Source organism: Glycine max, chromosome 5, assembly GCF_000004515.6.
Source record: "Glycine max cultivar Williams 82 chromosome 5, Glycine_max_v4.0, whole genome shotgun sequence".
Lineage (NCBI taxonomy): Eukaryota > Viridiplantae > Streptophyta > Magnoliopsida > Fabales > Fabaceae > Glycine > Glycine max.
The window spans coordinates 27,549,158-27,561,441 of record NC_038241.2 but is presented as its reverse complement, the minus strand read 5'-3'; the positions used below and the strand labels follow the sequence as shown (position 1 = coordinate 27,561,441).

At 29.5% G+C, this 12,284-nt stretch overlaps 1 protein-coding gene and 1 pseudogene across 1 annotated transcript; both read right to left on the bottom strand.

The window, feature by feature from the left end:
• Positions 1–2,314: 2,314 nt before the first annotated feature.
• On the bottom strand, positions 2,315–2,985 carry LOC121174852 (chloroplast envelope membrane protein-like; annotated as a pseudogene).
• A 5,775-nt stretch (positions 2,986–8,760) lies between these two features.
• Positions 8,761–11,384, bottom strand: LOC100814364 (scarecrow-like protein 32). Its single transcript, XM_041015409.1, has one exon. The coding sequence runs from the start codon at positions 10,493–10,495 to the stop codon at positions 9,053–9,055; it is 1,443 nt and encodes a 480-aa protein (XP_040871343.1). The 5' UTR covers positions 10,496–11,384; the 3' UTR covers positions 8,761–9,052.
• Between the last annotated feature and the right edge of the window lie 900 nt (positions 11,385–12,284).

Genomic DNA, 12,284 nt, shown 5'->3' with positions numbered 1-12,284 from the left:
ATTTGATAATGTGCTTTTTTTGCTATCAGGCAGGTTCTTGTTAATTCGGGGTTCTTTTTAGTTCCCGTGTCCTAATGTTAGCCCAAGAAATTGGAAATTAACTAATTAATCATCTAAAAAGGTGGTTTTCTTCCACCTTTCTTGATCCAAGGCTAAATTGGCAGTGTAATGAAGTTGTCATGCGTCAAAGTGAGAGTTAAAATATTGAGAAAGTACGATGATTATCAAGTATGCTCTCATTTTTATTTGCTTCTTACTTGCTAGATTTGTATCTCTTGTTTAAGTTTGGCTTATCTATTCTTGAAGAATGCTACGAGTTTTTATACTTGGTATCAATTGCTTCTATAGTCATATGAAGAAAGGGTCAAAGCCATGATGAAGCTTCAGCTTTCTAAAATTGGTAATTAAGACAAACTCCATAAATACATTTTTTCCATATGTTCTGAAATAAATTACTTTTCTTGTTGTATGTAACATTGATGTCAGTAGCATTGATATTAAATGTTCTGACAAACTTAGTTTTTGGCATGAATGGTTGCCTAGCCTTCTCTAATGTTCTTGTAGTGTATGATCATTTGATAATAGAATCTAGTTTACATTGCAACTATCTGCTAGTGATATATATGAATAAGGCTAGGTATTAAAAACCAAAATTCTAATATTTAATAGTTGAAGTATTGATATAAAATTTGCTATCTAGCATGCTAAATGAGATGGTTTATCCAGATAGTAATTTCTTTTCTCAGATAATAAATAATTTTAAATGCAGTTGCACAGGATTCAAAAAAGGGTGTGGGCTGGGAGAGATTTGAGTTTGATTGTTTTTCCCAATATTTTCATATGATCACTATGCTTGTATATTGATGTTTTCTAGGTTAAGTTTATTTTCCTATCCTATTCACAATGATATATGAAAATTTGTTTCATCTTCCTTTTATTGTCCTTTTAATATTGATAAGATCTCTGTGCACACACCCTCATGCTTAATATGGCGGGTGCTAACTGCGAGGTTGATTATTTTTTAAAATCCTACTTGATAAACCAAAGAGGCAAGGGCACCTATAACTCTGCCAAAAGCTTAAGCTGGTAGCTTAGATGCAACACTTTAAGATAAAGCACTCTTAGACATTGTCCCTCCTTATTTAAGTCATTGGGCATGGGTCATTGGGTTGGACCAACATGTTTACTTCTCATGACACTTATTATTCTGTAGTTATATGATCTAAATACAATGCTTGTATTTTCAAGGTACGAAAATTGGTGCTATCACTATTAGACTAAGTACAGTCAAGGAGGAGAGAGGAAAATATCATGTTCACTATTACATTTTTGGATTAGCTTTAAAAAATATTTCTACTACACCATTGGTAAGTTAGCCTAACTTATTTTTTGTCATGCTTTTAGGCAAAAACTGCTATAGCAAAGCTAACAGCTATTGAAATGTCAAAGCAAGTAAATCAATCATTTATTGTTTATATATCACTAACACTAGTTTCTTGAGTTCATTTTTTGGTTCTTAATTATTATTTTTTATTCAGAAATTTATTTTAATTATTAATGATTCTTTCATATTATCACAAATTTTCAATTGTTCAATAAAAAAGATGTTTAAATAAAGCAAGTATTAATGTAGAGAGGCATAAGGATGTTTTTCCTTTCTTATTTGGAAGTTATAACTACTTAGTGTCTAGAGTCTACTGCAACCTCTCTTACTTTTATTAAATTGTTACCTTGGGTCGTATATGAAAATATTGTGTTTGATTTTTCTGGACCTTCTCTGAAAATTGGTAACCCTCTCATTGTTGAAGAGGATGAATGGGATGCAAAAGGTTAGGATGATTTACATCGGTTGTGGCTACAATCAATGCAAAAGGTGCTCACTTTCAATGATGGTTGATTCAACATCGGTTCTAAACTGATGTTGAAAGTCCTTCAGAATCGATGTTGAAGGTTTTTTTGTAGTAGTGACAATACAACTAGTTGCTTCTCGGGAATTTTCATAACCCTACTGTGCAAAAATTGAATTTGCGTTTGATATGGGTGCTAGAATTATTATATATATCTTGATCGATATGGGAATGGATTGCGTAATCCTTTCCTTTATACAAGAAAAAGAATTTCTAGTTTGCATGGTCTAATCATTGATCCTAAAAATTTCTACAATAAGATTAGGTAGTCACTCACATAGTTCCCTATCCAAGGTGGGGAACCCCTTTTTCATTTAAGGGGGTTAAAAAGAAGAGAAATAAAAAGCTTTTTTCTTTTTAGCTTAACAACTTTAAATTAAAATTGGATAAGTGAATCATTTTTTCCATCATTCATTCATTGAATGATAAATCATTACAAGTGATGGAGATATGTAATTTAAATAACAGAAATCAAATATTTTAAAATTGTATCTAAAATTACTAGAAAAGTGGAAACAAGACAATATGTAATTTGATCATTTTGTGTAAATCCAAAATCTTTATAGATGAAACCAATCACTAGTTTCCAACCATGGGTTGAATGGAATCTTATGAATAAATCAGTTAATAGAAGAATAGAAAAAGCTTTTATTGTGTAACTTAAATTATATATAAATTCTTAAACCAAAGAGTTAATAGCAACAAGTTCTTGATTACCAAGAACAGAATAACCACTTAGAATAAAGAAACAAATTATATTTTTGTCGAGAAGTGCAAAATCGTATTCATATGATCTTTGTTGTGCATTTCGATTAATTGGATTGTTTCTTTATAGATTTAGGTACACAGGTTTTGTAGATGTGTTTTCGAACATTCCTTTAACATGCCATCTAAGAAAAACAATTCTTCAAATTCTATGAATTTTTTTAGAATACTTGTTACTTTAATATCATTCAAGAAAATTTTGGATTTCCTAGTATTTCACCAATTAATAAATCGAGATTCAAGACTTTTTCTTAATTGTGAAAGAGATACACCAAGTCAAAAAGACTATAGATGTAAGATATAAAAGGGGAATGAATATTTTATTTTGTCATTTTTCATCTTTATATAATGAACTCAACTTCATCTCATTCGTCAACTCTATATGATAATAACCTTTGGATCAAGCATAAACTCTATTACAAATCATAGAGTTTATAGATAACTATATATTTTATTCTCCCATATTTTTTTACTTGCAATTCAAGAGTTACTCCTTGCCTTGTTTAATTTAGAAAAAAAAATACATAAATTGAATAAGATTTGAAGAAAAAATTATTACTTTTTATGAATACACCAAGAAGCACTTCAGGTTAGGAATACAATAGTCGAATTTCAAAATCAAATAACACCTCATCTATAAAAATTGAAATATTTTGAAAAAAAAATTAAAATATTTCAAAAGGTACACGAAATAAATAAGACAATTCTGAAGCTTTTTGTGCAATTTAATTTTTAATTAAGTCCAATTCTCATTATTAAAAAAGTGGTACACCCAAAAAATATGGATAATTCGCTAGCTTTATGTGCAATTTGTGTCCCATTCAAAGTATCTTCAATACGAGTCAAGGGAATAAACCATTGTTATATGGTTTCCGGATAAATGATACTATCAAAAGTATTGGTACATGTAAAAATACCCTCTTCTTTAACTTTTATTATTATTCTTATGGAGTGAAGCTTGTTCATGGGTATTTCAAGAATAATACGATTATTTTTTTCCATGAAATCCCCAACAAACAAAACTTACCTTTTTCCCTTTTTATTGAAGATATAAAAATCACCACCTATATCCCAAAAAATAATCATCTGAAAAATAATGAAGTTTGAAATAAATGAAAAATCACTAATTTCCTTAGAAATAAAGAACAAATTCATATCAAGATAACTGGAAATTGCAACCAACAGTAACCCCAATGAACCTAAGAAGTAGAAATGGCCCAAAAGATGTGCTTGTTCTTTGAACCTCCATCATAGAGTATATTAGTACATTGTGTGAGGGGAAGATTATACTCATTATTCTCCTTTTTTTTAAATTTAGTGTTATAGTTGGGGAATAAAAAACCTCAGAATTTGACTTTGTTTTCCATATCTAAAAAATCTTATTTTTTTAACATGAAGAAATAAAGAAGCCATTGCAACTGTCCGAAATACTAGACCTACTACAAAATGGAAGGATTTATCATATAATGGATACCTGGATTTACTATTTTTATCTTATATATTATTATTTTTATATTCATATATATTATTGTTTTCATTATTATTCATACTTATATTATTATATAAAGATATTCTATAATCACTAGAATTTCTATATATTTATACTTAGTATATAATAATTCTAGTGATTATGGTTAAGCCAATATATATCATAATATAATATACCATTTTCTTATTCAAAGAATTTTTGGCTATGCCTGATAACTTTTAGTCAAAGAAAATAAATTATGGAATTTAAATAACTCACTAATATGAATTACCGCAATATAAATAGAATATATAATAGTTAAAAAAATATAATTTTTTATATTGTCAAATTAAAAAGAATAATGTTTTCATATACAAATAAATTTAAACATTATTAATATATAAGAGTCTCTTGACATAATAAAATAATGGTTAAAAAAAACCCAAATAAATTTGTCCTAGTATAAATACGCATGTTACATATGGATATAAATATGCATTAGTGCACCAAAATATAGAATATATAATAGTTCAAAAATATAATATTTATCATTTCAAATTAAAAAATGAAGGATATTTTAATTTTTTAAAAAAATAAATTTAAACTGTATAAAAGTTGCATACATTAAATTTAAATATCTAAGAGACTTTTGACATAAAAAACAATAATTATATGAAAAATCACCAAATGAATTTATCCTAGTATGAATAATAGTGTGATGGATGAATATAAATATGAATTAACACAATATAAATAGAACATATAATAGTTTAAAAGTATAATTTTTATACTTTCAAAATAAACAAAGGAATGCTATTTTGATTTAAAAGAAATTTAAACATCATTTGTATAAAGTTGAAAGATAAACATCATTCATATATAAAAGTTGTATATATTAAATTTAAATATTAATATCTAAGAGTCTCTTAATATAAATAAACTAATGATTATAAAAAGAAAATCATTTAAAAGGATTTTTCCTAGTATGGTCACTTGTGTAATGAATATAAATATGGATTATAGAAACATAAATAAAATACATAATTGTTTAAGAAAAACATAATTTTTATATTTTCAAATTAAAAAATGAAGGATTTTTTTATATAAAAGAGATATAAATATAATTTTTATATAAGTTGTGTGTATCAATTAAAATATAAATATTTAAGAGTCTCTCTACATAAAAACAAATAATTATAAAAAAAAATCACCAAAATGAATTTATTCTTTTGTGAATAATAGTATGATAAATGAATATAAATATGAATTAACACAATATAAATAGAACATAAAATAGTTAAAAATGTATAATTTTTATACTTTTAAAATAAACAAAGGAATGATATTTTGATTTAAAATAAATTTAAACATCATTTGTATAAAGTTGAATACATTAAATTTAAATATAAATATCTAAGTATCTATCAACATAAAAAAACAATGATTGTAAAAAAAAATATTAATCATTCTAATGAATTTTTCCTAGTGTGATTATCTGTGTAATAGATAGATATAAATATATATTAGTGCAACATAAAATAATATACAATAGTTTAAAAATATATTTTATACTTTTTAAATTAAAAAATGAAGGATGTTTGAATATAAAAATAAATTTAAACATCATTCATATAAATGTTGTATAAATTAAATTTAAATATAAATATCCAATAGTCTAATAACATAAAAAAATATTAATTGTCTCAATGAATTTCTCCTAGTATGATTCCGTGTGTGATAGATGGATATAAGTATAAATTAGCACAACATAAACAAAATATATAATTTTTTAAAAATATAATGTTTTATATCTTCAAATTGAAAAAATGAATGACTTTTAAATATAAAAATAAATATAAATATCATTCATAAGAGAATTTGTGTACATTACATTTAAATATAAATACCTAAGTGTCTCTTGATATAAAAAATGCAATGATTATAATAAAAAAATTGTCCAAATAGATTTGTCCTAATATAACCCTACAATAGATAAATATAAATATGAATTTACATAATATAAATAGAATATACAATAGTTTAATATCATACTGTTATACTTCTAAATTAAAAAAAAAGAAGGATGTTGGAATATAAAAAAAAAATTAAACATCATCCATATAAATTTTTTATAAATTAAATTTAAATATAAATATCTAAGAATTAAAAAAAATCAATGATTATAAAAAAATATTAATCATCCCAATAGTTTTGTCCAACAATGTGTCACAAATAAAATCTAACATTGCTTTATACTCAATTTATGTTAATTATGTGTTTCTAGTTGATATAATTCATTATTATTATTATTATTATTATATTTTAAAATTAAAATGAATCATAATTTTATAGCTCAATTTAGTTATAACTTAAGTATTAAAATGGTATACTAATATCAAATGATAAAAACAATATTATAACGTATTTATTAATTATAATTGATTTGGATATATTTTATCTCAATTTTGTCATGATTTAGATCATATTTGGATGTATATTCAAATTTTCTGTTATAAATACTCTCCGAACAAATATTTTATTTTTATTATGTTGATCATACATTAAATGGATAATTCATTAATATAATGTGGCAACCAATGATTACTCAATACTCATCCAAGTAATTATTTTTTTATTAACAAATAAATGAAAAAATAGAAAAAAATTGTTTTTGGTTCTTGTAAATTTTTTGTTTTTTATTTTTATTTCATTCTTACAATTAAGCTTTAAAATATAATCTTAAGAAAATGCGTTTAGTGTAAAATTATTATCTATTTAATTATCAATTAGAAATATAAAATTAAAAATATAAATTTTAAATGTCATATTTATTATTAATATAAAATAAATATTTTCCCAGATTTTAAATTAATTTTTGATAGAAAAATAAAACAAAGGTCTGCCATTTTTAAATATAAAATAAATTTTGATTTTCCTAATATCCTTTTATATATCACGTTTTAAATAAAAATATAATGTTTTCTAAATATAAAATTATAATTATAATTATATTAGTTATATGATAAAATTATTTGTATAGTTAAACTTTTATTTTAAAATAGAGCGGGAAAGTTAAGATTATTATTTTAGATTTAAAATTACTAGCAAGAAAATATTTCCTTTTTAAAATGACAAATTATATAAAATTACTCTTTTAGTCTTAAAATGAGTGAAGAAAAAGGCATAATTATTCTCTCTTCTACTTTTCACGTTCAAAGATTTGTCTCTTCCTAATAGTTTTATATCTCTTACCAAACCTTTTCGATACAAGAGAATGCAACTCGAACTTATAGAGAACCCCGAGAGCGTTATACACACATATATATTATATATACACGGCCCACAACTACAACTTGTTACAGTAGCAGTTGTTAAGTTTTAACTAACAACAACCAATATTAGCTTGTAGATTAGCTTTTGTTGCCACCTTGCTCTGTCACTTACATAAGTGAATTTCGGATTGCAACCTTTTGCCATTATCAACACTTCGTATGTTCAATGTTCTTCACAGTTACGCATTTACTCTTCGGTCTGTAGTACTCATCCATAATTCTTCACGAATTTAAATATTCTCTTAATAAATCTCTTGAGTTTAAAGTCACTTTTTTCAACAAAAAAAAAGAAGACAGTAATTGAGTAAAGTAAGCATTAGTTTAGTAAATACTCTTTTTTCTGAATTTTTTTTCTGCTAATTAAGCAAAAGAATATTATTACGCACTATCCAAACGTAGCACAAGAATATGACTAGTACATAACTTTTTCTTAATCTTTTAATATCTGAAAATTACGTTCGGTGTTTGCACTTTCACGTATTATCCGGAATCAAGTCGTGGTAAATTTAGTTAAGGAGAAAATTTATCACAACGCTCTTTTCATTCACAGTACTTATAGAAACATTATGTTAGGAGAATCGAATTCTGACAATTATAACAAACCAACACTGATGATCACACGTACATGTTGGTCTACGACAATTATAGTGTGTCACTAGCTTCTCATTTAATGCACTTTCAGCATTAATAATATTAGTTTCAGGTGGTCAAATATTCAGTGGTTACAGATATCGTGTTCAAAATTTATTGTTTAAATAAAAGAAATTAATGGTTTTGAGAAATTAAAAGTGAAAGATTTTTCATACAAATGTAATGTTTAATGTTATCATGATTTTTAATAAAGCATTTTTATTTATTAATTCCTTGCTAATTATTCATAAGAAACTCGCTGACCACATCTTTTTTCAAAATTAAATTTGTTTTGTAGTTTTGGCAAATGATTGTCTGATTGTCTCTAAGTCCAAAACACTGCAATCAACAGGAAAATGGTTTTTCTGCCCATGAGATTTCGCACCTATACTCGGCTAACAATTTGGTTATCGATAAGTATGTGGTAAACACAATGAACTGCGGTATAAACCTTGAGATTATATAATTGGGATTATTGATCCATTTCTATTATTTCTAGAGATACTACTTGAGATTACAAACTTTGTATCCAACTGGTTAGTGACATTTTAATCACTACTATAAGCAAACAAAACATAAAATTACACTCAATGAAGGTGTATACTTTGAGAGAGGAGAGAAAAATTAAGAGAAAAAAGAAAAAGAAAGTAATAGAAATGATCAATAACGCCACTTTAATTTAAAAGAAAGGAATGATGAAGTGTAAAAGCAAATGTTATAAGAATTAAAATATGAAACACCTGCATTAATTTAGACTATCTAAAACCATGACAAAGACCTACAAATAACTCCTGATCTACTTATTTACTCTTAAAAAGTACACTGTACTACTATTTAAGAAAGTAACTAACTAGCTACTAGCTTGCAAAGACTACTAAATAGGAAAATAATAAAAATAATAATAATGTCAGTTATTAATCATTCATTCATAAAGTACAAAACAATAATGTTCAAGCAGGTAACCAAGCAGAGGCGAAGACCACATTGTGTCCTTTCCAAGTGAGCACAATGTGTTCATCTTCCTTCTTCAATCCCCACCCAGCAGCATGTTCATCGAGCATGGCCTTCACTTCTGCTACAGAGTCTTCACTGAAAGCAACTCCTTGAAAGCTCGCATTCTTCATTCGCTGCTCCCACCTGTTCTTAGGCTCAACCCGCTCAACTCTCTGAACCCCTTCGTGTGCAATCACATTCTCAATCTTCCAGCATATGTCTGCCTCGTACCACTGCCTCTGCTTGCTCCCTCGCGGCAAGAACGTGTCCACTGTGTCGTAAGGGATCCATAGGTAGTTAAACGCGGATCTTAGTCTGCATACCAAGTTGTTCGAAGTCAAATCCGCATCTTCGTCGACCAAGATTACGACCGTTGGGTCTAAACCTCGCAGGGACTTAAGGAACAATGATCGCAGTGAGGAAGTGGGAGTAACGCTAACAGCAGAAGAAGCAGCAAGAGAAGAAGAATCGTAGAGAAAAGAGGTCAAGCCTGTTGTATCAGATAGGGTTTCATCGGGGATGTAATGAAGCATCATGTGACAGTTTATAACCAAAGCCTCACTCGGAGTAGTACGAGATTCTGCTGCATAAACAAAATGTTGTTGTTGCACTCTTAAATGTTCGATCAAACCCGCGAACCCGTCTCGGTAACTCGAAGAAACCACTCTGAATTCCATGACCATGTTTCTAGACCGGGCGAAATTCACCAGCTTGGCTCCGAGTTCGTCGTAGGAGAGGTCGAGCATGGGAGGGATGTTGTCCCTGAAGCTAGCGTCCGCCGCCACCGTGAGCTTGATTATCGGCGGCGGCACCTCGTGGTAGTTGCGGCTGGCGATGGCGTCGACAAGTGTGGGAATTTGCATGCAATGCGTCAAGCTTAGGTCGACAATATGGATCACGGAGAACCCTTCAGTGGCCTCTAGGATGGCGGCGTTGGCGGCGGTGAAGCCGAAGCGGTGCCACGGGGTTAAGTCGACGAAGTTAGCGAGCTCAATGACGTTGAATCTGTGCGTGTCAATGGAGAGGTTGGTGCCGCCGGCGGGGACGAGCATCTTGCACGTGCCGGTTTTGGCGGCACGTGCGGTGAGGGCGCGGAGGAAGCCAGAGGCGAGGCGTTGGTTGGAGTCACCATCAGGGGGAGCTATGTTGTTGAGCACCCAAAGGATCTGTTGTGCGAGGGTTACGTCGTTGGTTTCAATAGCGTTGGCGCAGTGAACAAGCAACTGTTCCATGCAGTTAGCGTCGCCGAAGTTGGAGAGGGCCTTGGAGGTAGTAGGGAAGCATGCTGCAGGCCAAGGCCTAGGCCTAGGGATTTGGTTTTTGTTCATTATGTTAGGGTTTTGGAGGAGGGGTGTGATTTGGTGGTGCAAGGGAGGAAGTGAGGGTGTGAATTGCGTCATGTGGGGGGAGGGGGGGAGAAAGAGTGAAAGGGGGAACAATTAACAAATTGTCAAAAAAGAGGGAATCATCAAGCAGGTTGATCAACTAATGTTGAATTGTTCCGGTTTAATCATAAGTCTTCTTCTAACTAACTAACTTAATCAAAGATCTTGAATAATAATTTTATTCAGACTTAAATAAGATTACTTTAGGTATGGAGGATGCATGTGTTTAAAAAAAGAAAGAAAAATCAGAGAAGAGGGAAAAGAGAGAAAGGGACCTGACTAGTAGTAGTAGTGGGTACCTTTGCCTTTGGGAAGAGCGATCCAGGTTGTTGTGGGTGAAATTGGCTGCGAGAGGAAAAGAGACAGTTCAGCTTTTTCGTGGGGGATTTATATTATTATGGTTCTTGGCAGCAACAGAGACTGATCGGAGGAGAGGGAGGGAAACTCGTGTCCCGAGAAAAGAAAACATATTTGAAGTCAAATTGGGCAAAAGAGACCATTCTAGGGGAAGTTCAGGCTTTATCAGAAGGGCAAAAGGAGTAGTGCTGAGAACATCACTTTCATGGCTACAAAAAGGGTGCTAATCCCACTTCTTGAGATAACCCTTTTGGTTTGGAAAGAGAGAGGGATGAGAGAGATGTGTGTAGTGTAATATAAGACGCAGCAGCAGCAGTGGGAGAGAGAGAGAGAGAGAGGAAGAGGATAGTAGTACCTATAGCCGTAGGAGGCACTGCTCGTGTTGGATTTTGGAGGCATGTGAAGCAGCCGGCCATCAAATTGTTTGTATATGGGAGTTGGGATTTTGTCATGTAATGGTGGGCACTGTGGGAGGGACTTAAGGCAGTTAAGCTTTTGGCTCACTCTCTCACGGGTCATCACATAATTGAACAAATCATTTTTTCATCACCACCTCCTTTTCTTTTCTGCCCCATCGATGGTGGGCACTGTTGAACAAATCGTTCTTACCCAATTTGTTTACCTTTTATCAGTCTCAGTGTGTTGTTTGTTGCTGTGAAAATCTTGCTAAAATAACACACCTAGCTAGACTATGCCCAGGTACCTTGGATGCGGTTATTAATTGAGATAGTTAACATGGGACAAATACAAAGGTATAGCCACGATGTGCTGCTCACCTTCCAATGCTTTTTTTAAATTCTGCTGACATTGACTTTGAAACATCTCAAGTGTGAAACTAATTTAGGAGAGATTTGACTAAAATGGGACAATTTCATTTAGAATTTATCAAATGGGTATTTTTTGAATTAATTCCCAAATAAAGATAAGTTATAAGAATTTGTATGACTTTTAGGTACGAAATTGTAAAAAAAATCACGATGTTTTTTTATAGTGTAGTCATAAAAAATCTAATGATTTTAGTTTTTTTAATTATTTATATAAAGTCGTAATTTTTTTACGACTTCAACGTGATGATTAATTTTTTTTTAAATTAATTGTGAACGACTTTAAAATCATTTTAATTATAATTTTATATTTTTTTACTATTTTATTTTTCTTTCATGTTGTTGTGCACGATATAAGTTCATTTTATTTTAAAATCGTTTAAAATTAATTTTAAAAAAATTAAGCATGATTTTGAAGTGGTGAAAAATTTATAATTTTATATAAATAATTAAAAAAAATTAAAGTCATTGAATTTTTTATAACTTCACTATTTAAAAAATAAAAAAGTCAAAATCATGAATTTTTTTATGACTTCATACCAAGAAGTGGTAAAAATTCCTACAACTTATCCTCATTTGAGAACTAATTCAAAAAATACCCCATTTGATACATTCCAAATGGA

What these genes read in the sequence shown, in the direction of transcription:
- LOC100814364 (XM_041015409.1), bottom strand. Translation starts at nt 10,495, where the DNA reads ATGACGCAATTCACACCCTCACTTCCTCCCTTGCACCACCAAATCACA.